Here is a 26,820-nt window from a genome sequence, read left to right on the forward strand (position 1 = left end):
GTTTTATGATTTATTTCAGTAATTTATTTCGAACTTAAAAACCACAAAGTACATCAATCAGCAGCCAGAAAACGTATCATTAGAGTTCGTAAATCACCGCCTATTTTTGAGTTAATTTTTCATATCGATTCAGCTTTACCAAAGGAGTTGGTTTAGTGAAATACATTGAAAGAAGGTAACAGAAACTTTCTTCTTAAGGTTAGTCAAAAGTCGAAGTATTTAGTCTGTTTGTTTTAGTGCTTATTCAATAAACTATTATCTGATAAAAATAATTCTGCAAAAAAAAAAAAAAAAAAAAAAAAAAAAAAAATATGAGATGTACCTTAATTGTCAAAACAAATGGAGCCCAATTCCTGAGTGTCGGATTAAAGTTTATATCGTTATGAATATCTGAATAAAGACCCGAAAGGAACAAGTTCCCGTTTTAGAGACATACAAAAGCCCGGAACGTCAAAGACCTCCTCACTGTTATTTGGCAAGGTATCCTCAAGTTCTGAAACAAAATTTAAATAAAAGTGACACAAAACACATTCAACAGTAAAACCTACAGTACAAATCCAACTACTTTTCTCTTCAGAATCGATTAGCTCCTGAAAATCAATAATAACCCATAATGGGATTAAAGTTTTAAAGGGTTTTCTTCTTTTTCTCTTTTTTTCTCTTCTTTCTCTTTATTATGTTATTACAAGTGTTAATTTTAAGAGGGTAATTACTTCCGAACAAGCGTTAGCTTATGGAAGGTCATTTGTTTTTTTTGTATTGTGTTGTTTTTGGAATAAACCCTTATCTTATCTAAAAAAAAAGAAGAATATATTAGTTGGGCTATTTCCTATGTTTGGCAATCTTTAAGATAGACGATTCTAATATATAATCACCTTTGTTTGCAACTCTTTCCTCGGGGAAATTGAGGGCTTCAAAGGGAATTCATATAACGTTGTAGGGTCCCAATGACTTGTAATTTACACTTTCGTAGTTTATGACATCTTTGTAATATTGTACAGGGTATTGCGCAGTATTTTGTAGGCGTTGAAGATTGTGAAGGCGTTGTTGCTCTAACGTAATATCTCTTTCTTCTTCGCGTTCATTTTTGACTTGTTCGGATTTTTGTTGTCGGTTGTCCTCTAACACTACAACTCTTTGTTCTACACATCATTTTTGAAACATTTTTGATACTCGCTTTCTCACTGTTGCTTGTAATTCATACCGCAGCTTATCTTATGATCATACATTTCTTTGTGCTCTGTGGAGTATTTTTTAACCGAATATTTCTCTTTTCTTCACTTCATTAATTCTTTCTGCGTTCGTTGTCGCACGTCTTATAACCACAAAGTTATTTGTTATTCACTTTTGTTTTTGACTCGTTTTAATTCTTGCTCCCGCTTATCTTCTAACCAGATATTTCTTTGTTTTTTTACTTTTGTTTTGACTCGTTGTAATTCTCGTTGACACAAGTATTCTAACTGTATATATCTTTGTTCTTCATTTTCGTTTATCATTGCATAAAAATAGAATTTCAATACCGTTTACATTAGCTTCTCAGAATGGTCTTGTCCCATTTGATGGTCAAGGTTGTTCTTTAGTCTTCTAGGCATTATGAAACTGCTGAAAACGCCTTTTGTAAATACAATATTAAGAAAAACTAACTGTGATTCAAAGTTTACCACAGATAAAGAAATAAAAAAAAAGAATACAAAATAAACAAAACGGCAAAGTAAAAGGCTCAAAGAGACATGTGGTACTCATAGGACTACAAAACTGAATTTTACTCATTAGTTATAAACTTAACATTCAAATACTTCAGAATAGACAGTTCAAACTATAACAGCTCATATTCAGCCCTGCTTATTTCAAACATCTCCAAAAAACCACTTTGAAGTGACAATTCTAAAACGTTCTTAAAGCCGGAATATTTATTCTAGTTGTCCTATTCCTTTTCCTATAAACTATTATCTCATATATTTGATGCTACAAAATATTAAATAAAAAAAAACAATTTTTCAGCTGAAAGTAAGGAGCAATATTAAAACTTAAAACGAACAGAAATTATTCCATATATGAGAGGTGTTGCTTTATCCTCAAAACCCCACTCTTCAAGATGAAGTATCTAGACTCTTTTAAAAAAGTTCCTTATTCTATGAAGTGATTAATTCTTTTATTTAATTTTGTTTAATTAGTTTTTCCTTTAATTTCTGATCGTTTTGCAAAGAATGCCAGGACGCCCACCGCCTCCGTCATGAACATTGCCCCACGTCTAAGTCCTCCGTAGAGAGTTCTCCTAAAGACAACACGTTCCCCCGCCTCTGAACTACTACCCTGAGAAGTTTATCCTCGCGACACAGGCCCCCCAGAATCTTTCTTGCTCACGATCCCGCCAAAAAAAAATGCTCCTTCTGATCATTTTTCAATTCATACCGGCAACTGACATGTGGAAATTTTTTTTCGGTTCCCCCCCCCTCCCCCCCCAATAATGTAAAATTTCTACCACCGAAATTGTTTTCACACAGTGGATTATTCCTGGTGATAAATCCCACAGAGAATTACTCTATGGGAAAATCCTCTTCCACAGGCAAATCCCCCACAGAATTTAAACCCAATGAATACTTCCTCCAGACAATTCTACCAAACAGACAGGTCCACGTGTAAAATTGAGCCACCAATGAGAAACTAAGACAATAAAAACGAACTTTGTATGGGGATTCTGGAAAATTCCCACTTTGTAAGACTTCCCCTTGAAAGCTAACCCTCAGAAACATCCCTGTCAGCGGAAAATTATCCCCGTAGAGAATACCCTCGCCCCATTGTAGGGTCCTTATATTTCCCAATAACAAATACTACAATGTAAACAGTGAGGTTATTTTATAACTTGCAGTCCTTTCCCCAGGGGCTGTGGGGGGCCATGCCATTCCCAAAGGCATAGTTATTGGACCTTTCAACTATGCCAAACAAAATGGCAATCTCAAAATTTCGATCGGCCAACTTTGGGGAAAAGGGGGCGTGAGAGGGAACTAGTTCGCCTCTGATCTTTTTGGTTACTTAAAAAGCACACAAGAACTATTAATTTTCTTTTAAATAAACCCTCTCCCAATCTTCTAGGACTATTGGTTCGGCACGATGACCTTCTTAAAAAAAAACAAAAAAAAAACAAAAAAAAAAAAAAAAAAAAAAAAACAAAGCCTTCGTGATAATTCCTCTGGCAAAAAAAAAAAAAAAGCAAAATTCCATATTTTTGCAGATGGGAGCTTAAAACCTCTAAAAAGCGAGGTTCGCTGATATGACGAACTTTAAGGTAGGATTTTCAATAAGATTTCCTGACTTTTATGGGATGTTTCCCTTCTTATAAAAAAAAAGGCAAACTCTCAGGCTCGTAGCTTTTAATGGGTAGCATTTAACTTAATGCTTCTGAAGTATTTGGAACTGGCACTAAAATCCAATTCTTTGGATGTATGTATTGTTATCAAAATTCCGTTTTTTAGAGTTTTTGTTACAATTAGACCGAGTCGCTCCTTACAAATACTTCGTTAAGTCGAACTGTTTGATACAAAAAGCTTAAGCAAACCTTCATTGGTAAGACGTGCTGGGCCAAATTCCTGTGTATCGGGTTCAAGTTTACATGCTCCTGAAAATCCGGAAAAAGAGTCAACAGGAAAAACTTCCTGTTTGGGAGAAAAATGAAAGTCTGAAGCCTCAAAAAGTTCCTCATCATCACCATGCAAAGCATCTTGAACCTCTGAAACAAATCATAAATAAAAGGGACGTAGGACACATAAAAATAAACTCTGTTGTTAAGTATATATATATATATATATATATATATATATATATATATATATATATATATATATATATATATATATATATATATATATATATATATATATATATGCATAAACATAAGGGAAAATAGGGAAAACATTCTGAATACATGAGTACATAAATCATTAGCTAAGAAAAAAAAATCATTAGATCTTATCCCTGTTTTTCAGATTAGAAAATGGCTACGTATGTTTTTTATGGTTTTAGCATAGACTAACGATGAACATACTAAATCTTGTTGCGTCAAATGTGTTTTAATGAAAACGAAATATATTACAAATATTTTAGTTTATGTTTACTGGTAGATAATTTGTGAGAGTTGACATAATTTGTCAGAGACTATTATGATATTTTATCAAAACAATTACTTACAACAAAGACTTATGAAAAGGTTCATATAGAGGATACTAGTTTAATTGAAAACACCGAATAAATACGTTTAAAAAAATGTAGTAGCAGAATTAATAAAATAATAAAATTTATCATTCTTATACTGGACGGCAAAATATCATAAAAATCCCCTTAATCAATGCTGTATTGCTTGGGCAGCCAGGTGTACAACTGGCTTTGCTTCACCTGACATGTATTTAATTCTAAGGGAAAGTGTAAATAAATTTATATCATATATTTCTGGAATCAAAAAAAAAAAATATCTAATTTTAATTAATACTGGAGTTATTCATCACAGATGATAGACTCTTTGATAGTTTCAGCTAAAAGAGTGGATTCATTTGATTTTGAGAAATTGTAGGCAAGTCTATCAACTAATTTATCAAGCTATTTGAAAAATAAAAAAACTGTTTTTAAGAAATCTTTCTTTTTAGCTGATATGAGTTCTTTTTAAATATATACTTACAACATAAAAGCCAGATGGACAACTTTCATTAACAGTACTATTAGTTCAAGATACCATAACTTGGACATGATATTTGATTTACTGGAAATTGATCTATTTCATTCTTTTATAAGGTTGAATGGTAATTTGTATAAGGAAATTATGGGCATTCCTGAAATGGTAATGCCAGTCCATTTATAGCGGACATACTTTTAAGTCAACTAGAATATAAGTACATGATAAGTAAAGATAATCCAAATAATTTAAAATATTCTCTTTCAAATATTAAAAGATTTGGATGATTTTTGGTGGAGGTTATTAAGATTTTGAAAAACATTTACCCACCTGAGTTAATTCTGGAACCGCGTCATGGAACAGGCCAAGACGGACGACTTTTTAGATTTAAATGTGAATATTTCGAAACATAATTAATTTGTCTTTAAAATACATAATAAAACGAACGATTTCGATTTTGAACTAAGTATTTTCCTGTTCCCAAAAAGTAATATACTCGTACATTCAAACATCACAAACTCAACCTTTTACACACAATTATTCAGACATGAAATATTTTTCAATAATTCTACGGCTATTAAAAATAGGTGTCAAATTCTAAGCCATAAATCGATCTCGAGAAGTTTTTTATTTTTTTTTTATAATAAAATAATTTGGCAATTTAAAAAAAATTAGGTTTTAGTATAATGACCTTTTAGATAAATCCACAAAAAGTTATCAAAAAATATTTAAGGATATTTTAATGTAATTCTTCTTTTTTATATAATTGGTTCGAGAAATCAACAAAGTAGTTTATTTTAAATCCCATTGAAAGATTTTTTTTTGGTTGTGACTGAGAATTTAAGGATAATAAACCTATTCTGTGAATCACGTTCATCTTCAATGATAAAGGGGAATGGGAATTACATACAAGAATTTAGTGCACCAAAAATCAAAGCAAAAATAAACGGGTTCACAAAGGGGTGATAATGGAAGTGCTTACAAAATAAGGTGAATGTCCGCACAACTTCTGGTTTGTGAAATGAGGGATTGTTCTAGTTTGGTTTTCGTCTCCATTTGTTTTCTCAATTCGAACAAGGATAGTTTAAATCTCATTTTGAAAGTATTTTATGATGATTTTACTAACAGGTGTGTATACTCCAAGAAGCACCAATCACAGGGATACCATAATGATAGTTTAAGGGTTTCTATTGAAACAACTAGCTCATTTTCCTGGCGTTGCTATTATTAGACTCTTACTAATATCTGCTATTATAAATGGCGTTCATTTAGTTTTATATGGGGTGTTATTTACCCTTTACAAACATATGTTTGTTAACAGTTTTTTTTGCAGGAAGTGAGCAAAGCGCCAATCTGTCTAACTTACAGTTCGGAGGTACGACTGAACAGAAGATTACTTCGATCTTAGTATTAAATTTTGTATGAAGGTCGACACTTTATCCATTAAGAGCCGAGACAGTTGTCGGAAAGGCAGTGAGTTTCTTCACTCACGACGCTCTTTTAAAAGCAAAAGAGGTATTGCATGGCGATCTTGCGATAAGTTTCAACCTAATCAAACGTCAAAAGGACGATAATAACGTTTTATATTTATGTAAATTGTTTGCTACAATAGCTAAAGAGAAGCGAGTCATGCCTATATTTACAATTTTTTCACCGAGTGGCATACCTGTAATTGGTGATGCGGTTGCTGCTTCTATGGTCTCAAAAGTGAATAGAGTGTAAAAAAGTGACCTTGTGTTCGAAATGCGGTTCTGCCTAGCACACCATGAGATTCCACCAGGGATCTCTACTAAACAGTACCAAGATGTGAAACTTGTTCCATGGAACACAAGCGGTTATTTGTTGAATAAAATATCAGTATTGGAAGGTATGCTACTGGATAATAAATGAAATGTGTATTCAGGTACATTTCCTCAAACGTTCTAGTCTTAGTTCATTGGACATGAGTAGACTTCCGTACTTTTTCCGTTTCCACAAAGTGTTCATTCCCGAGGTCGTCCATCAGGAGACCTGGTAACTGAAGTTTCAGTGAGTATTCAATTAAGTTTGTTTAGTTCTAGTGATTCTTTTCTAGGTGTGAGGGCAGGGTCTTGCGAATTGGTAAATGTGTATTTGCCCCCTAATTATAAAAATAATGAATCAAAACAACTATTTGCACAAGCTTGTGAGTAATCACAAGCGTGTATTCGACATCTTCACAAACTTAATATCCCTTGTGCTGCTGTTCGGGACTTTAATTGTGAAATTAATTTTTCCGAAACAGCCGAATCACTTCGTGCTTCTATTCTCCATGGTATTTTTCTGATAAGCTGATTATGCAGCCAAAAACTGAAAATTTCACATATATTCACACCATGTTACTTAGGTTATTAGATTGATTTCAGGTTACTTAGACTGATTTCTCAATTTCTGTGGTTCCTTTTATATTTAATTATCAATTATCAGACCACTTTCCCATAGCAGCGTCCTCTAAATTAGATTTAACACCTACACGAATCAACCAAGATACGCCCAACCTTAAGTAGTTTTCAAAGATTGGCTAAGATCTGATTCGTTTGCTCCTACATAAAAAAGTTCTTGATACAATTTTGTAAAAAAATTGACATACTTTTTCCGCTTCTTCAGAAATCCGGCTTTTTTTTATAAAACCAAGATACAGATTGCTCTGAGTTTTTAATGTGCTGAGATTTGCTACGCTCTAAGATGTGCCGAAAAAGCAGCGGTTCTATTTCGGAAAATCCACATTGGTACTCAAGTCTTCGATTGGTGAAAAAGTCAAAACTCTCCGAAGCGTGCTCCCATGCAAAGCTTTGATTTTCAATTTGGAAAGATAATGGCTCGTCACCGTGAAGGCATTATTGATTCATATTCACTTAGAGTTTCTGCTTTGCCCAATTCCATTTCTAAATCTCTTGCTACCCCAAACACCACATCCCAGAGTCTCACTATGTTGTTACAATGCAAGCCATAACAATGACAGTCTCCAAGCTGAAACCGAAAGATTGTCATAAATAATATTAGTGCATCTCATGTTATTCATGGAACCCATTTGCTCATGTCATACCTAGGATTACTCATGGAGATGATGTTTGATACTTTTAAATTACCGTTGTCTTTTTGCATTGGTGATCTCACTCCTATCCCCAAGAAAGGCAAATCGAACATTCAGCGTTCGACTTTCAGGCCTATAACAATCTCTACTACATTCTGTAAACTGTTTGAACTGTTTTATGTTGATGAGTTAAAGGAAAAATGTAGCATTCCGCCACACTAGTTTGGTTTTCAGAATAAATAGGGTGCGTTGGTGCCCTTAGTGTTGTAGTTAATGCCATTATGGAGGTTGAACAGGTCCAGGAAAGTCTCGTTCTATCAGCATACGATGTTAGGCGTGTATTGGACTCATTAGTACACAGAGCCATGCTCCTTCATATGGCAAAAAGAGATATTCATCCCTCTGTTATTCGTACCTTGATAAGTTTATATTTGCAACTTAAAGTACGCATAAAAATTACAAATCCATTTAACTTTTCAGTTTTTAATTCTTTTAATCTAACACGACCTTCACGAAAAAGACTTTCTTGTCCCAGTGACCTGCCGAATCATCTGAGTAGTTTTGTTTCTGTTAATACAGGTGCGCTTCAATGTTCTATCACTTCACCTACTCTTTTTAACAACGGTGTCTTAGATGCTCAATCAAAATGAATATCCTCATGCATTGAGGCAGCAACAAAGGTGACACTTGTCTGCTACGCAGATTATGTACTTAATTTTACCAATTCATTACAGTGTATCGAAGAAAACTTCAGCATACTCGATAAAAATATTCTAAATAGGGGCTGGAATTTAACTCTGAGAAATCTGAGGATCTTCTATTTAATTCGGGTCATACATAGTTGCCGCAGCTGGGACGTTTTTTAGGAAAGCCAGGCAAAATATTTGTTTATCTTGGTCTACGAATTGGCCCGTCCTTAAGGCAAACCCGTTTGCTGCTGATTTCCCACCTTGAAAAATATGTGGGGGTCTTATCCTTCAGTTGTCCAAAATAAAAAAAGTATCGACCGTATAATTCTTGCTAAACTGCATAATTCAACAACACTAGCACATTTTCTAAACACAGCACCATTTTGTAAGATTCTTTCACAAACAGATAAACGTAAACTCCGTACAGCATATTTCAAATTTACAAAATATTCACTTCATTTACCCCCGTGGATTCGAAATTCAAAATTATTCCGCAATTATAAAATAGCGGACCTCCAATAGCTCTATGAGCTCCTCACTTCATTCTGGATGCCGTTATGGCTAAGTAGTTGGTGCGCTGGGTCGGGAATCCTTTGTCTGAGGGGCATGGGTTCAATTCCTGGCGTGGCCGGTTATTTGGTTTGGCACGGAAGTCACTGGCGTGACTGTAAGCTCAGCCAGGTTCGACCCAGCTCTGGATGGGTATCTAGAGAAACCTGAGGAAGGTAGGCAGGAAGGGAGTGCGAAAGCAAAGGATGGCTCACCCCACACCCCCTATTGCACTTCCTGGCTGAAGGGCTACGAAACGGATATCAGCAACACCAGTTTAGACATTCAGGGCAGGGCTTCCACTATCCCCGAATTTTCGGGGATTTCCCCGAAAATCAATGTGTTTTCCCGAAATTTTTTTTTCTCCCCGAATCCCTGAAAATCACCCAATCAAGGTGTAATCCCTAGCAAATGTTATTTTACATACCATAATTTATAACTACTCTCTTGTCCGTTAACTTTTGTCTTCTGTGTTACTTTGCATAAGAACCAGACTGTTACAATTTAAGTATAACCGGTTCTTCATATGTTCATTAAAGTATAATTTTCCTGAATTTAGTTTAAACCATTTCGACCTGAATGTAAAAAAAAAATTCTTACATAAACATAAAAAACATACTAAACAAAACAAAAAAAAATATAAATAAATAGGAAAACTCACATATTAAATAAACAAACTCCATTCACTGCCGTATACAAAAGTAAATTTTTATGTTTTGTTTTTTCTTTTGTTTTGTTTAGTATGTTTTTTATGTTTATGTAAGAATTTTTTTTTTCCGTTGAGAAAGGCTCCCGGATGTGGGGCCGAAATATTCGGAGTATTTGTGTTTAATTAAATGTGCTGTATTCATTGTTTTATAGAAATTAAAACCCGTTTTTCTTGTTTAATTGTTTGTAAATGGAAAAGCAGTGTGGTCTAAGAAATTATCTATGTATATATAATCGGTTTACATATTATATATACAGTGTTTTACATATAGTATTGGTTATTGGGAAGTATACTGGCGTTTTCAGGAGGAATTTTTATCTAGTGGGGGGTCGGGGTTGGAGTCGGGGTTACGGGGAAAGAGCTTTCCATGGAGTATATTTACTGGGGGGAAGGGACATTTCCATGAAGGGGGCGCCAGATTTACCAGCATTATTTAAAAAACAATCAGAAATTAAAAATTACGGGTGGATGGTACAGGTGGATGGTAACTATGCTCCCTTCCACACCCTTTTCTCCCCAAAATCGTTTGCTTAAAAATTTAGAGCTACCGTAGCCATTTTGTTCTGCATAGACGAGAGACCAAATAAATTTGCCTTTGGAGTTAATTTGACCTCCCAAAGCCCCTGGGGAAAGGTCTTGAAAATATAAAATTTGCCAATTGTTTACGTATAATATCTGTTATTGGGAAGTATGCATACTTTTCCCGGGAAAAGGATTGAATTTTATGCTGGAGGATTTTCCACAGGGAGAACTTTCCATGGGGAAGGAGGTTTCCGGGTGATAAAACTTTGAAAAATTAAAACCCGTTTTTCTTGTTTAATTTTTTGTAAATGGAAAAGCAGTGTGGTCTAAGAAATTATTTATGTATATATAATAGGTTTACATATTATATATACTGTGGTTTACATATAGTTTTGGTTATTGGGAAGTATACTGGCGTTTTCAGGAGGAATTTTTATCTAGTGGGGGGTCGGGGTTGGAGTAGGGGTTACGGGGAAGGATCTTTCCATGGAGTATATTTCCTTGGGGGAAGGGAAATTTCCATGAAGGGGGCGCCAGATTTTCCAGCATTATTTAAAAAACGATCAGAAATTAAATATTACAGGCGGATGGCAACTATGCCCCCTTCCACACCCTTTTCTCCCCAAAATCGTTTGCCTAAAAAACCTTAGCCATTTTGTTCAGCATAGTCGAGAGACCAAATAACTTTACCTTTGGAGATAATTTGACCTCCCAAAGCCCCTGGGGAAAGGTCTTGAAAATATAAAATTTACCAAATGTTTGCGTATAATATCTGTTATTGGAACGTATGCATACTTTTCTCGGGAAAAGTATTGAATTTTATGCTGGAGGATTTTCCACAGGGAGAACTTTCCATGGGGAAGGAGGTTTCCGGGAGATAAAACTTTGAGGGGAAATTACACTGTGGAATTTGCCAGAATTCCTAAACTAAATTCTTTTTATTTGTTTTAACTTTCTCTTTGTCGACCCAATCTTACGCTTAGAGATGTAACCTAGCCAAAAGTAAGTACCTCTTTTTGCCCCTTCAACCCCAAAAAACTGAAGTTTAAACATTTTTCACAGAGTGAGCAAAAACTCACAAGGCAGAGGAAACCTGTTTTTCATTAGGATTTCATTAGATTCTAGATGCGGTTCTTCGCGTGTTTACTGGATTCTTAACAAGTACCCAGGTTTTTTTCTGTGGGGGGGATTTTCTGGAGGGGGGGATGTAAACACCTAAAACCTTAGAAACAGTACAAAAAAACAATAATGTGTCAACTGTCGTCAAAATTCCCTTTTTAATTTTAGTTTAAATTTACTTGTTTAATTTAGTTCTTGTTTGTTTTAAGTTTCAATGTTGTCCCATACTAATAGGTTGAATTTTGTCTGTTTAATTTACCTATCTAGAAACCGAAAACAATATTTGTTTTTAATTATTATTAATGAATTACTGATATTAATGATTTAATAAAAAACTGCTACTGGTATTTATAGTTCACTATTTTGAAGACAATTTTGAAGTTTTCGCCGCAGTATCAGCAATAAGTGTTTTCGGCTATGGTTTCCAATACGGTGCTCTGACTCTATAACTTACTTTATAAGAGACTTTATTTACCACGCGGGTCCAAGCCCTACTTGAGCCTGAAAACGAAACTAAAACCGATTTTGGCTCCCAGATTTTCGCAACGAAATTCCATTTTGTTTTTTCCCCGAAAATTCCCCGAATGTTGAAGACTTTCCCCGAAAATTCCCCGAATATTTAAGACTTGTCCCCGAATTTTAAAATTTGAGAGTGGAAGCCCTGATTGAGGGTCTAGTGCCATCATATATACTCTGAGGAGCCCTTGGGGAAGGTGATCACTTTGAAATGTTTCATTAGATTTTAGATGCTTTGCTTGTAATTTTACGACAGCTTGCATTTACTAATGACAATGTTGGATGTACATGGACCCTTGTTTCGATTGATTGTTTGGTTATAGTATTTTGTCCTAGATATATGGATACCTGAGTAACGTCAAGGCCCTGTTCAAGTGCTTATTTGTCTTAATTGCTAAAGTAGGAAAACATTTTTTTTCTCTCACCTAACAATTACCTTTAACATATTATATATACTGTGTAACTTATTATATATATAAAAATTACCTTAAATATATTATTTTAACAAATATTCAGTTTATTTTCATGAATTCTTTCCAGTCATCTTGATGACTAGAGTGAGTTTATATTTATTTTGTGTCGATGTTTAGAAAAACAAAATTATAAGTGCTCAAGATACATTTAGTTTTCAACGAAACGCAATAAACGAGAGTTTATTGATAATAATGATAAACCGATAATAACGATAGAGGAAGCAAAATGAAATATAAGGGGACAGACTCGGCATTTTTTTTTTTTTTTTTTTTTTTTTTTTTTTTATTTTTTTCGAAGAATGAGTTTGTTTGCAGAAGGTATAAAAACTAAATTAAAAGTCAGAAATGCTGTTTTTTCTTGAGATGCGAGAAGACGATTGTAAAAAAAACAAATAATAAAATGATAGAAAATTTAATTACCGAGTGTCCCGAAATTCAAAGAAGTTTGAGGTGTCAGTGAATTAGGCCCAAATTAACCTCCGCCTTCGACCTTAAGCATATCAAAACCTATTCATTATAAATAAATAAAATGAGTGTTAATCCAATAAATATATACTATAAATTAAATGGTGTTTTAAAAAAACTTGAATTCATATACGTTAAGAAAATTTCTACCCATCGGTTTTCAAAATAGAGGAGGGGTCTTAAAGCAAAGCCGTACACAGAATTTTTTTTCGGAGGGGGTTTTACTATAAAAAAAAATTCGTGGGGGAGTTACATAAAAAAAAAACCTAAGAAAACGCATACAAAACTTGTTCATATCCATTTGTTACGTTTTTACGAGTCAGACAAACATTTCGGGGGGGGGGGGGTGTTCAAGCATAGGAAAATCAAAATCTTTAAAATAATTGATTAAATTCTGAAAAAATGATAGACAATACAAAAAGCACATTATTTTACTTCATTTTTCACAATTTTACTGACTGAGTTTTTATTTTACGGTAGTTTTACAACAGTAAAGGGGGACTGGTTGCCCTACCACCATTTTTCATCGTTCCTCCTAATATGCCTCGAAAGTTTAAACTTAATGCCGTTAGTCGTTCTTAATATATTTTTAATACGCCCTTTTGAAAATTTTATGCATATAGTATTTTTTTTTTTTTAGTTAAACATGCCTCAAAACATTTCCTGAAGTGTCGCCTTGATACGCATAACCTTTTCGAACGCAATTAGAAACGAGCATTCCCTCTTTTTATAACGGCAGGCCCTGTAATTAAAAAAAGGTTAATTTGTGTAATTTACAGTCCTTTCCCTAAGGGGGCTTGGGGAGGAGGGGGCACTGCATCCCGAGAGGCATAGTTACTAGACCTTTCGCGTATTTTGAACACAATCACATTTTCAAAAGTTTAATCAGTTTTGAGGGGAGGGGACATCTAAAAATTTCATCAGAGCATTCAGTCCTTCAAACATTTTTCAACAAACCCTTTGATTTTCATCTTAATATCCTTGCCCGTTCATTAGATATTGCTTATGCACCTTTTTGACAACCAGCATGTATTTAGTATGTTTTGTTTTTGTTCAGAATTCCTCTCCAAAGATTTGAAAGGTCATGTTATTCCCATGGGCATAATTATGTGACCTTTTCAAAATGGACTATTCAAAAAAAGAAAACTATTTCAAACTTTGATTGAATGTCTTCGGAAAGAAATCAGCAAAAGAGGATATGGAAGGGACTGGCAGCCCTCCAACCACTTTCATATACCCCCCATAAACATGTCATGAAAGTTTAAATTTAATGCCCTCAGTCATTTTTAAGATACTGCAGATCCACTTTTTGACAAACTGGATGTACAAATTACCTCTTGATTTAGTTTAAGATACTCCTCAACATTCTCCAAAGATTCATCTTAATACCCTAGGCCATTTTAGATACATCCACAATAGAAACTTTCCCCTTTCACAAATGATAAACCCTACATGTAAATAGTTTATAAATTGCACAATTTACAATCCTTCCCCTGGGGGGAGTGAGGGAATGGAATCCTTGTAGACATAGCTCTTAGACCTTTTGACTAGTTTAACCAAAATAATAGTTACAAAATTTAACAATTTTTGAGGACACGGGGCTAATAGAAAGGGCAAGGAAAGGAGGGGCTGGTCACCCTCCAATCTTTCTTCGACATCCCCTCCACATACATTGAAAGTTTCAACTAAATACCCTAAGTCGTTCAATAGATATCATTGATATTTCCGTTTCACAACCAGCAAGGACAAAGGGTGTTTTGATTATGTTTGGTATCCCTCTCCACATTTCCAAATATTTCACAGTAATTAAATCAACTTTTAATTTCCGTTCTCTCCCGGAATGAGCCCTCTCACGATATTCTAGGATTACTGGATCGATACAATGACCCCTGGGAAGAAAAAAAAAATAAAAAAATAAAATAAACACACAAAATTTCACACTAAATTTGATGAAACTGATAAATTTGAAATCAGCATAAAAATCAGATTCTTTTGATGTATCAACTGGTATCAAAATTCCATTTAAGCTTTTTAGAGATCCAGGATCAAACATGTCCTCTTGCCTTAATTAAAAAAACTTTCCCCAGAAAATAAGTTTTTCGAAAAAATTAATGAACTTCATTAAACCAAGCATGAACAAAAATAGGATCAAATAATCTACCAGGCATAAAACTACCACAAATCAGTATAAATAAATAAATGAAGCCCAAAACAAACAGAAATTAAAATAAATATCAGTCATATTCAAAACGAGCTGAAATTAATATGTGTAGGGTTCTAGACCCCTATGCTTTCTAAAAGTCAGAATATAATTTGTACTTAACTGAAAAAAAATCAAATGGATTTACTGAAAAAATTTGTATTGTCAGTTTATTATACATATGCTGATATTTATTCCTTAAAATCTTCATTAATTTTGATTTCTTATAGTTAAAAAAAGAAAACATTTAAAAGAATTTTTCAGCAAAGTACAAATTATATTCTGGCTTTTAGAAAGCATAGGGGTTTAGAACCCCACTTATATTAATTTCTGCTCGTTTTGAGTTTGACTTTTGATTGGGTGTGCTTGGGGACATGGTGGGCGTGAGAGGGGGGTCAGTTACCCTTCAATCACTTTCGACTATTCAAAAGGGCACTAGCCCTTTCAATTTCCACTCGAACGAGCCCTTTTTGAATTTTCTACAAAAATGCTTTCTATCAAAACCTTATATGCCCCCAGAGCTTAACTTATAACCCTTGCCCTGAGGGCTGTGGAGAAGGTGGCGGGGGGGTTGTCATCGTCAAAGAGATAATTTCCACAGCTTTCAACTACGTTGAATAAAATGGCTTTCTCAAAATTTCGATTGGATGTGTTTGGGAAAATGGTGGGCGTAAGAGGGGGATTAGTTGCTCGCCAATCACTTTCGACTATTAAAAAGGGCACTCGCCCTTTGAATTTCCAATCGAACGAGCCCCTTTTGAAGTTTCGACGACAACGCTATCTATAGAACCCTATATGCCCCCAGGGCGTAATTTAAAGTCGTTACCCTGAGGGATATGGGAGGGCATCCTCAAAGACCTAATTTCCAGAATTTTAAACTACTTTGAACCAAATGGCTATCTCATAATGATGATTGAATGTATTTGGGGAAATGGTGGAATTGAGAGGCAGGTTAGTTGCCCTCCAATCACTTTAGATTATTAAAAAGGGCACTAACCCTTTCAATTTCAAATCGAATGAGCCCTTTTTGAAGTTTCTACAACAACGCTTTCTATAAAACGTATATGCCCCAGGGCTTAACTCACAACCCTTGCCCTGAGGACTGTGGGGGGTTTGTCATCCTCAGAGATAATTTCCAGAACTTTCAACTACGTTGAAAAAAATGGCTATCTCAAAATTTTGATTGGATGTGTTTGGGAAAATACTGGACGGAAGAGGGGGGTTAGTTGCCCTAGAATCACTTACTAATATTAAAAAAGCACAATCTGTTTCTATTTCCAATAGAATGAACCCTTTTTGAAGTTTCTACAACAAGTCTTTCTATAAAAACTTTATATACCCCCAGAATTAACGTACAAGCCTTACCCTTACGGATGTGGGGGGGGAGGGTTGTCATCCTTAAAGACCTAATTTCCAGAATTTTCAACTACGTTGAGCAAAATGGCAATCTCAAAATTTTGATTGGATATGTTTCGGGAAATGGTGGATGTGAGAGAGAGGTTAGATGCCGACCAATCACTTTCGACATTTGAAAAGGGCACTAGCCCTTATTTCCAATTGACTGGGCCTTTTTCGAAGTTTCTACGACCGCACTATCTATAAAAACAATATATACCCCAAGGGTATAACTTACAACCCTTGCCCCGAGGGCTGTGGGGGGAGTGTCATCCTCAAATACATAATTTGCAGACCTTTCAATTACGTTGAACAAAATACCTATCTCAACATTTTGATTGAATGTGTTTGGGGTTCACTCCTAGAGTCAAAGTTATTTAACCTTTGCACTATTTTGAAAAAAAATGGCTATATCACAAATTTTATTGAATATATTTGGGAAAAATATATCCAATAAAAAAATTATTGGAATTACAAAAACTTTCTCAAAACCCGTTAAAAAATATGCATTTATAAGTACTTGATATTAAAACTTCAGACTGGCAAGAAAAAAACAAGGCTTTTGGTAGTACAATGGCTTTTACTTTAGCATAGCTGAAACCTTGGAATGGTTTGGGTAATATTTTTACCTAATTTTCTAAAGCCAAGAAGCATAGAGTGCAACTGGCCGTCAGTCCCCGAACCCCCCCCCCCCCGAACTGTTGCGGTATTCCCAAAATTATTATTATAATGATCAACTTCACGTATTGTTAGGAACCTTGTATGCTTCTATGTAAAAAAAACAAGAAATAAAGAAAAATGTCCTTCAAAAACACACAAGCTACACATGAGGTGGTTTCATAAGATGCAATTTTTCATTCAATACGAGTGAAGTTGAAAGCATATATGCATCAATGAACGATTTAAAAAAAGATTAGATGATAGGGTGAAAAAAGCTTTGAAAAACATGTGCAAAGAACATATAGAAGCAATACTCAAGGAAAATCCAGCAGATAAAGCTTAAATTTAGATCAAGTTATTTTGATAAAAAATAACTAAAAGTGTTATGTTTTGAGCAAGTGAACTATTTTATCTAAAGCAAATATTTAAAATAAATGTATTTAAATTATGGTAATATTTTTGTTTTGCAAATGTTGGTGAGCCAGTTAGAAGCTATCCAAATTACTTCTGAGCAAATGAACTATTTTATATAAAGTAAATATTTAAAATAAGTGTATTTAAATTATGGTAATATTTTTGTTCTGCAAATGTTGGTGAGCCAGTTAGAAGCTATCCAAATAAACCATTTTGAAAAACAGTGTCATACAACTAAGACAAGAGATAGCAGTTGGTCTGCAAGACAAAAATTTTGGCTGCCCTATGACAACCTCTACTTTACTGGTAACGACAGTTTTTTATAATACCTGCACACAGGAAAAAGAGAGGAAATTATTCTGCTAAAGGACTGAATCTGAGAAAAAATTTTCTGATTAATAAGTCCTTTAGCATCTAATGTCTTCTAAACTGAAACAGCTCATTCATGAAGTACTTCCATCAGATTAAACAATTGTTTAATTTAACGAAAATTGGCAATCTATTTAAAACCCACTTATGTGCAGAATTACCTTCAATTATTCAACTTCATTCTAGCCCCCTTAATTCTTAAGGGTTAGTTCCAAGTGTGTATACGGTTGCATTTTTGTTTCTTTTTACTCAGGAAAACTAGACTAGCAGGAAAAAAACATAAAAATATCTACCAAAGCAAAGCAATTTTTGTTTTATTCCAAAAACTTTATTGGATAACTTACCATTTTTAATAACTGAAGATGCAAAAGGGGTGATGACTTCAGCCATATTTGGAATTTGAGGCAAGTCCATAATAGAATCTCAGAACAGAGCTAATGCCAATTATGAAACATATAATACTAGCATCAAAAGTTGGATATTGTAAATCAGTTTTACCCAGGACTGTATAAGCAAAAAGCACCTAGAAACAGACAAGTTATAATGAAGCATTTCAAGTAGTACAAAACCATTTTTTGTAATACACTGTCAAGGAAAAGGTTAACCTCCCTCAGCAATCAAAAGCAATATGTTCAATTTCCATTTCTATGTTTTGAAATAAAGGGAGTTAAATTTAAAACTATTGTTTTAATCTTCTAGTGTGGAAAACTTATGCAATAGAAAAGAGATATTTTTGCAAACAGAATGAAAGTCACAAATTGGGCCGAGGAACATGTTTGACAGCTGGTTCAACTTCTATGCCTGTTTTTATGCCTCTGGGGATGGAATGCCTCCTTGTGGGTAAAAGTCTATAAGTTATGTAATTTTTCCATTGCTTACATATTGTGTTTGTTATTAGGAAGTATCAAGACCTTTTTCTGTAGAAGGAGATTTCTTTCGAGGGAAAGAATTTTCTACATGGAGAATTCTCTGTAGGTATGAAATTTTCAGAAGATTTTTTGTGAGGGGGGGGGGGGTATTTTCCATTGAGGGAAGGCAAACTTCCAAGCACCATTTGAAAAACAATTGGAAACTCTTTTTTTTCAACTAAACGTATAATGGGGGGGGGGGCTGCCCACACCGCAAAAAAATGTTTTGTTTGTAAGAAGTTTTACTTTTTTCCCAGTTTTTTAATAATAAAACATGAAAAACAAAATCTGCTTTAAAGGACTAAGAAACTTATTAACAATTTATCAATTGACAATTATTTCCAGCCTTATAGAAAGGAAAATTTCACAAGATCTGAGAAAAACGTTTTGAGTCAGAATTTTCCACTGAATTCTATTCTAGACAATGAAAAAGCAAAGAGATGCTCCTGATACTTCCCATACTATGAGAATCATTGATATACCTTATGAACAATTCACAAACTATTTAAAACCCACTTAAAACCAGGGCTAAATTAACTTTAGGGCACAGCATGGGACTATAGCCAGGTTCTAGGATGAAGACTCAGAAACAAATGCAATAGTGGCATTTGATATTAAATGATAACTCTTTGTTTTTTTCTAGGCATGTATCTTTTCTGTATTTCACAAAATATTGCTCAGTTATAACAGGGTCTATGGTTATCTGCTCAATATTTTGATTAATGGCTAAAAGAAGCCAAATTAATAACAAAAACAGAACCTACAACTCTATGCAGCTTTTATCAAATAAAAAAACCTAGTTAAAATAAGAAAAACAAAAATTAAAACATAGGGAAGAGAAGGTGTAGGGTAAAGGTACCGATGATTCAACAGTTTTTGTAGAAAACCAGTTTTTCTGCTCCATAAGTCCTAATTTAAAGACTTTTGGTTTGAAAAGGGTTTCAGTATGTAGGAAAAACATATACGAATCTAATTGTTTGATGAGTAGTTTGAAGTTTTATCTGAAAAGGGAACAAAACTCTAATTTTCTGAAATTAGAGCATTTTCACCTGCAAATTCGACACAACAAAAAAGTTACCTGTTTTCGACGCAAGTCAGAACCCAATTCGACACGTGTCGAAATCAGGGGCGGATCCAGGATTTTTTTAGGGGGGGGGCAAAATAGGTTAATCCGATAAACTTGTGTTAGGAGCAAGTTTATTTAACGCAAACTTGCGTTAATTAAGTAAATTACACTACTTCCGCTTCCGTGAGGGGGGGCGCCCCCTCGCCCCCTCTGGATCGTCCACTGGTCGAAACACTCGGGGAATACCTGTGGGCGGAACCTGGTGTATTTGACACGTGTCGAAATACTCGGGGAATACCTGTGGGCGGAACCTGGTGTATTCGACATGAATATTCTTGTTTCTTTGTTTTTTTTTAACTTCATTTAATGTATAAAAGTATAAAACACTATTCAAAAAGTAGAAGTAATAAAACTAAAAAAAACTGTTTCAAGTATGTAGCATTTAATATAACACAATTGGTTAATCATAAGGAGTGTGATATTGTAACCTAGATCACATAAATCAGTATATACACAGTTCAGGACATATATTTGACCAGTAGAGGAAGAGGGGTGGAAAAAGCAAATTTGCAACAGAAATGAAAATAATGTTGGGATTCAAGATGAAAATCTGATTCTAAGGATATGTCTGTTTCAGTGAATCAAGATTTTCACAGAAGATTAAGGGGAGAGTTGCACTGTCAGAAAAGCAATATGATGTTTGGGAGTAGAATAAAATAAGAAATCTATAGGTACTCCTTTTATTTATTTTTTGCTTCAGAAGCAACTTCAGAAAAGTTGTTGCCTGAATCCAGACTGCTACCAAGTGCTTTAAAAAAGTTTTAAAAGTTGGTGTCAGTACATCATTCCTAATCTGCAGAAGGAAACACTATAAAATTCTGAAAACCACTTTAAAATATTCTAAATTATAGCTATAATTTACCCCCCTAATGGTTAAATGAAGCCTATGGATTGAATTGTAGGTTATATATGCACTGCATTTTCTTGAATTGAGAAGAAGGGGGGAGTAGAATTCATCTGCAATGCAAATGAATGTTTTATTTAAATTCAAGATTAAATTTTTCAAATTAAAGAGACCCATGAAATTTAGATATAGCATTAAATAATAAATATGTTTGTACTCCTTTTGTTTTGTTAGACCTCTGTTCAGAAGCAAGTTCAGAAAAGTAGTTAGTTATTACAGTTGGTATCAGTACATTATTTCTACTTAACAGAAGGAGACACTACCAAATTCTGGAAACCACTTTAAAATTTTCTAAAACTCATACTTTACCTTTAAAATGGTTAAATGAAGCCATTAGCTTGAATTGTTAGTTATATATGCACTGAATTTTCCTGAATTCGAGGGGGGGGGAGGAGGAGTAGAATTCATCTTCAAAGAAAATGAATGTTTTGTTTAAATTCAAGATCAAACTTTAAGTCTAAACATAAGGGTATTTTGTATCTATCTCAATTAAACATTTGCCTGTCAATTACTTGGACTATCTGTCTTGGCTTTTTCTTTCTACAATTGGCCATGTCTTGATGCCCACTGCAATATAATTGATTTTCAAATGGCTGCACTAAGTCTGTTGATTTTGAATTGAAAATCAAGTATTTTGCAGTAGGCATCAAGAGATGGCTAATTATAGAAAAAAGCCAAGACAGATAGTCCAAGTAATTGAGAGGCAAATGTTTAAATGGCTGCACGGTAAATGGCAGGAGTAAGTATGACTCTCTTATTGGACAAATTATAGCAATACTTTACCCTCGTGATGGTTAAGTGAAGCCTATAGATTGAATTGTAGGTTATATATGCACTGATTTTTCCTGAATTGAGAAGAAGGGGGAGTAGAATTCATCTGCAATGCAAATGAATGTTTTATTTAAATTCAAGATCAGATTTTTCAAATTCCAGAGGCCCATGACATTTGGATATAGCATCAAATACTAAATCTGTTTGTACTCCTTTTGTTTTGTTAGACCTCTGTTCAGAAGCAAGTTCAGAAAAGTTGTTAGTTATTAGAGTTGGTATCAGTACATTATTTCTACTTACCAGAAGAAGACACCACCAAATTCTGGAAACCACTTTAAAATTTTGCAAAATACAAACTTTACCTTTAAAATGGTTAAATGAAGCCATTAGCTTGAAATTGTTAGTTATATATGCGCTGAATTTTCCTGAATTCAAGGGGAGGAGGAGTGGAATTCATCTTTAAAGAAAATGAATTCTTTATTTAAATTCAAGATCAAACTTTGAATCTAAACATAAGGGTATTTTGTATCTATCTTAATGTTCAGTTAATTGAAAACTTAACCTTTTGCAAAGCAATTCACAGAAATATTATAATAACCTATTTCCTATTGGAAAATAAAAACCTATAATAATACCAAGGAGGTCATGCATAAAAATTGGTAAATTTGCAGCTTACAACACAATTTAGCTAGGATGAGAGTGAATATACCAATTGATGCCCTTTTTTATGCTCTTTCATAATTCAATAATTGCTTTTGTAGCAAATACCTTTTTAAGCCCTTAAAGGACTCCAAACACCCCATAGTCACTAGTGTGACACAAGTTTTGTTGTGATGTCATTTTTGAGGGATTTTAGGCTCTTTATAAAACATTCTGCAAATTTGTTTTCTAAGTTACATTCTACTCTTAAGACTAAGGACAATAATAGTTCCACTCCTAAATCAGCTACAAATGGCAATTTTTTCTCACCAGACAGCTTTTTTTTAAAGACATGTAATTAAACTTCTGGCAACTATGAACTGTTATACCTTTTGGGATCCTATTAATTAAGGACTCAAAATGGAACTTGCCCCAGAAAGGATTTTTAACTGAGAAATAGTACAAGAGAAGGCATTGAGTGATGTATTTGCTTTCCTCCTAGTTTAATTATGTTATAAACTGCAAACTTACCCAAAAATTCAAAACATCACTAACCATTTGTGTTAATTTCAAAAATTGTGTTTGACTAGCCTAAATCAACTAGGCCACAGTCTATAATGGTTCTAGGCGTTTGCCTCCCCCCCCCCTGCAGAAAATAAGGCTTTCCAAATTTGAGAATTTTATTTGAGTTTAATTTTTTTAATTTCCATAGGGGGAAGGAATTTTGGTACTTGTGTATTACACACCATTCACTCAAGTTTATGCTTCTTAAAACTTGAGAACAAACTGGTTTCTTTGTTATTTTTTTCAGTTTAGCATGAGACAAGACAGACAAGTGACAGAATATATGGGAACTATTTAATTTGGGCTATATATTTGCACATAAGGGGGGGGGGGTAAAGTATTTGGACAATTTGAAGTCAGAAAACTATTCTTTCTATGTATATGGCCAAAAAAAATTACATAGGAATAGCAAGGTATCTGGAAATTTTGTTAAATAAAAAACAAAATCCCATAATAAAGTAAATTTAATTTTTAATTTAATTGTTTTTTTTCCAAGTGTTAAGTATTTTTTTTTTTTAATGAATGTTTTTCCAAGTGTTAATTACTATTATTAGGTTAATGTATTGTTTCATTTAAGTGTTTTATGATGATCGCTGATCAAAGTTCATGTTATTTTTGCTTTTCATTTATGTTATTTTTACTATGTTCATGGCCCTATATTTGGCTTTAAAATACACTTACCTATCTATCTATCTAATATGCATAATAACTGTACCAAGAACATTTTGCATCCAGACCCGCTCTTCTTTACCACTCCCCCCCCCCTAATGTACAAATCTATAGCCCGAATTTATTTCTAAAGAAACAAAGAAACAAAGAAAAAAACAGTGTGTTCTCAAATTTTACACAGCGTAAACTTGAGTGAGTGGCGCATAATACACAAGTACCAAAATTCCTTCCCCAAACATAAATTAAAAAAATAAAATAAATTCTCAAATTTAGAAACCCTTATTTTCCATGAGGAGTTATTTTCCAGGGGGGTAAACGCCAACCACTGTCTATAATAGCCAAAATCCACTTGGGGTAAAGGCACCAATGATTTGACAGTGCAATTTTAAAACCACTGTCAAAATTTTCCTTTAAAACAGGATAACTCAGCTTAGTTGTGACTTGAAACACCATCTCTTGAAGCCTTAGTTATATTTTGACAATGAAAAACATGGACACTATATTTAACACACCCAGATAACAAAAGAATATTCAATTCAATCTGTTTCCTCTGTTCAACACAAAATGAGCCCTTGACAATTTTGTAGCTGTGTAATGTCCAAACTGTCAATACTTGGCTATTTTTTGCCAAAAAAAAAATTGGATCAGCACCAATGCATTAAGATAAATCTGATCATCTCTAAAATGTAGCCATATTGGCTTTCTCTTGATAAAATTAAGTTAAAATGGCAGCTAATATTATATTGACAAAAACTATGTTCCATGTGTTGAAAATTCTTGTCTGATTTAGTGGAATACCAGACCAAGTAAAAATGTTCCTTCCACCAAATTCAAATATAGATATCGGTTTCTATCATGAGATTCATTTCTTTTGAGAATATCTTGTAGTAACCTTGTAAAAATTTTTGACAGACAGCAACAGGTCCTTCTGAAATATAGGTAACCCTGTAAAACTTACATGTAACTGAACATGTAAAACAGATGAGCAACAAGTGGTGTCAAAATTCAGGGGTCCTCTGACAAAAACATAGTTGTCAAATTTACAGGAACATTCTCAACAATGAGAAATTTTGATGATTATTATTTGTAATATTATTTCCCATGATAAAGAACATTAAGAAAAGTTTGTTTTATTTAATCATAGTTTTACTGATTTGATGCTAGATTTTCCATCATTTGAGGAACTGCTGCTTGGCCTCATATTTTTAAGCATTTGACTTGGTTGATCACAACACCCTTATTCATTTATCACTGAATAAATTTGAAGAACACAATCTCTTAGTAGATCCCATGCTGTAAAAAACAAAATATTCTCTCTGAACCCCTCCCTAATTAGCATGGAGTTCCTATCCCACCCAAAATACTAATGAAACATTTTAAACTTTTTGGGGTCAAAAACTTCTAATAATCTTAAGTAGGACATGCAAATATTTCAAGAATTCTGGACTTTCAAGAGAAAGGATAGTCAAAACTAAAATTTTTTAAAGTGGATTAAACTGGTAGATTAATTTTGAATTGGCCAAATATTGACAACACTTTAACTGTAATAACAAAGAAATCTCTGCTGGACCATTAAAGCTGAGAGAAAGTGGGTCATCCCAGATACCATTTATAAAGAGACCTATACCCCACATTTTATTAGAGAGACCTAGGTCACACAATTACACTCTATATTATTATACAATTTTGTCCCTATACTTAAGACAATTTTCTCAGTTTTTTGCTTCCACTATCTGAATAGCATTTTATACATTTACATATTTAAAAAAGTTGAAGAGAAACAAAGAAATAAAGTAAAAAGAATAAGCATGTTGAATCTACCAGGATCTGCCCACAAGTATTCCCAAAGTAGGCTATTTCAACACAAGTTGAATTAGGTTCTAACTTTATGTTGAAAACAGATAGCTTTTTTGTTATGTTGAATTTATAGGTGAAAATGCTCCAATTTAAAAAAATCAGAGTTTTGTACCCTTTTCTGATAAGACTTTGAACTTCTAATCAAACAGTTAGATTTGCAGATATTCTTTCTAGGCTACATTAGGCCTACTGAAACCCTTTTGAAACCAAAAGTTTAAATTAAGCCTTCTGGAGTAAAAAATTGTGTTTTTTTTTTAAACTGTCAAATCATCAGTACTCAATCTTGCCAACCAATTTTTAATAAAGATGTAGCCTAGTCTAATGGGTAAAAATTTACAATTCTGGCCCATGATAAGGAGACATGTTATGAAAACAATTCTTACTTTAAAATATGTATAATAAAATAAAACATATTATTTAAGGGGAGAACCTTTATCCTCAAATCTTTCTTCTTTTTTTCTTCTTTCTCCAAATTAAAAGAAAAAAATAATTTTTTTTGCATTTCTTGCTATGCTTTGAAGAAAATGTGTAAATCTTTTGAAATTTTTGCAATAAAATGTTTTTTAATGATAATATTCATCCCAGTCATTGTTAATACCATTTTTTTTAATGATAGATAAAGCAGCAGTGGCAATTTTGTATTTTGCCTCCCTATTTTCAATCATTAAAAAAAATTATTATACCCCACCCCCCTAATTTGCAAATATATAAAAAAAATTAAATTCTGATTCTAAATATAACCTTCATTTACATCACAAATGAATTTTGCCCCCACTCCCCTGATGTGCAAATAAATATACCCTGATTTGGGGTTGGGGTACAGTTCATTTGGTTATATTTAGGCTCAAAATACAATTTTGGTTATATATTTGCACATTAGGGGGGTGAGGGTATATACTCTGTTAATATATATGTTTTATGAAATTCACAAATTTAAAAAAAAACTGTATATATATGTATGTTTATAGCAATGTTTTGTATTTATGCCACTGTTTTATCAATCCTTTAAAAAAAACAGTATTAACAATGACTGGGATGAATGCCATCTATAAGAAACAATTTATAGCAACAAGCCAACAATTTAAGAAGATTTACAAATTTCACAGCAAAAATTTTTTATTTTTTACTTTGAAGTTGGAAATAGAAGGAAAAAAGAGGAAGATTTGAGGATAAAGGTTCTCCATTTGGATAATATGTTAACCAGGATCATTATACATATTTTAAAGTAAGAATTGTTTTCTTAACATGTCTCCTTATCATGGGCCACAATTGTAAATTTTTCCTCATCTAATGAATGTTTACACTGAAGGTGAAACCAAACAATAAAACAAAATGATTGATTGGTAAACATTGAGCAGTTCACATGAATGACCAACAAATAGACTAGCCTATATTTTTCCTATACAGTACTTAATTCTCAATTTTGCCACCATTGATTCATTTTATAGGTCAACTGATTTTAATGATGCATACAAAGGTAGGCTATAAAAGTCATAGTTAAGGCACAATAATTGAAATTGCAAATGATTAAGCAGGATAAAACACAGTAAAAATATATACTTAAGAAAGAAGATATTTATCCAACCG

The 26,820-nt window shown here is 33.5% G+C and overlaps 1 protein-coding gene across 1 annotated transcript; it reads right to left on the reverse strand.

Moving 5' to 3' along the window:
- Nucleotides 1-359: 359 nt before the first annotated feature.
- Nucleotides 360-26,820, reverse strand: LOC148956617 (uncharacterized). The gene is made up of 4 exons (XM_089095928.1): nt 26,794-26,820; nt 18,140-18,318; nt 3,557-3,727; nt 360-493 (listed from the first exon to the last, which is right to left on the reverse strand). Exons 2-4 carry the CDS (start codon nt 18,207-18,209, stop codon nt 381-383), a joined length of 354 nt encoding a protein of 117 aa, XP_088952054.1. The 5' UTR covers nt 18,210-18,318; nt 26,794-26,820; the 3' UTR covers nt 360-380.

This window comes from Artemia sp. Qi Xiang Cuo, chromosome 1, assembly GCF_049724085.1.
Source record: "Artemia sp. Qi Xiang Cuo chromosome 1, ASM4972408v1, whole genome shotgun sequence".
NCBI classification, from domain to species: domain Eukaryota; kingdom Metazoa; phylum Arthropoda; class Branchiopoda; order Anostraca; family Artemiidae; genus Artemia; species Artemia sp. Qi Xiang Cuo.

Coding starts and splice junctions, on each gene's coding strand:
- LOC148956617 (XM_089095928.1), bottom strand. CDS start 18,209: ATGGACTTGCCTCAAATTCCAAATATGGCTGAAGTCATCACCCCTTTT. Junction 3,728..18,139: donor ATCTTCAGTTATTAAAAATG/GTAAGTTATCCA, acceptor GATTTGTTTCAG/AGGTTCAAGATGCTTTGCAT. Junction 494..3,556: donor AGCACGTCTTACCAATGAAG/GTTTGCTTAAGC, acceptor ATTTTGTTTCAG/AACTTGAGGATACCTTGCCA.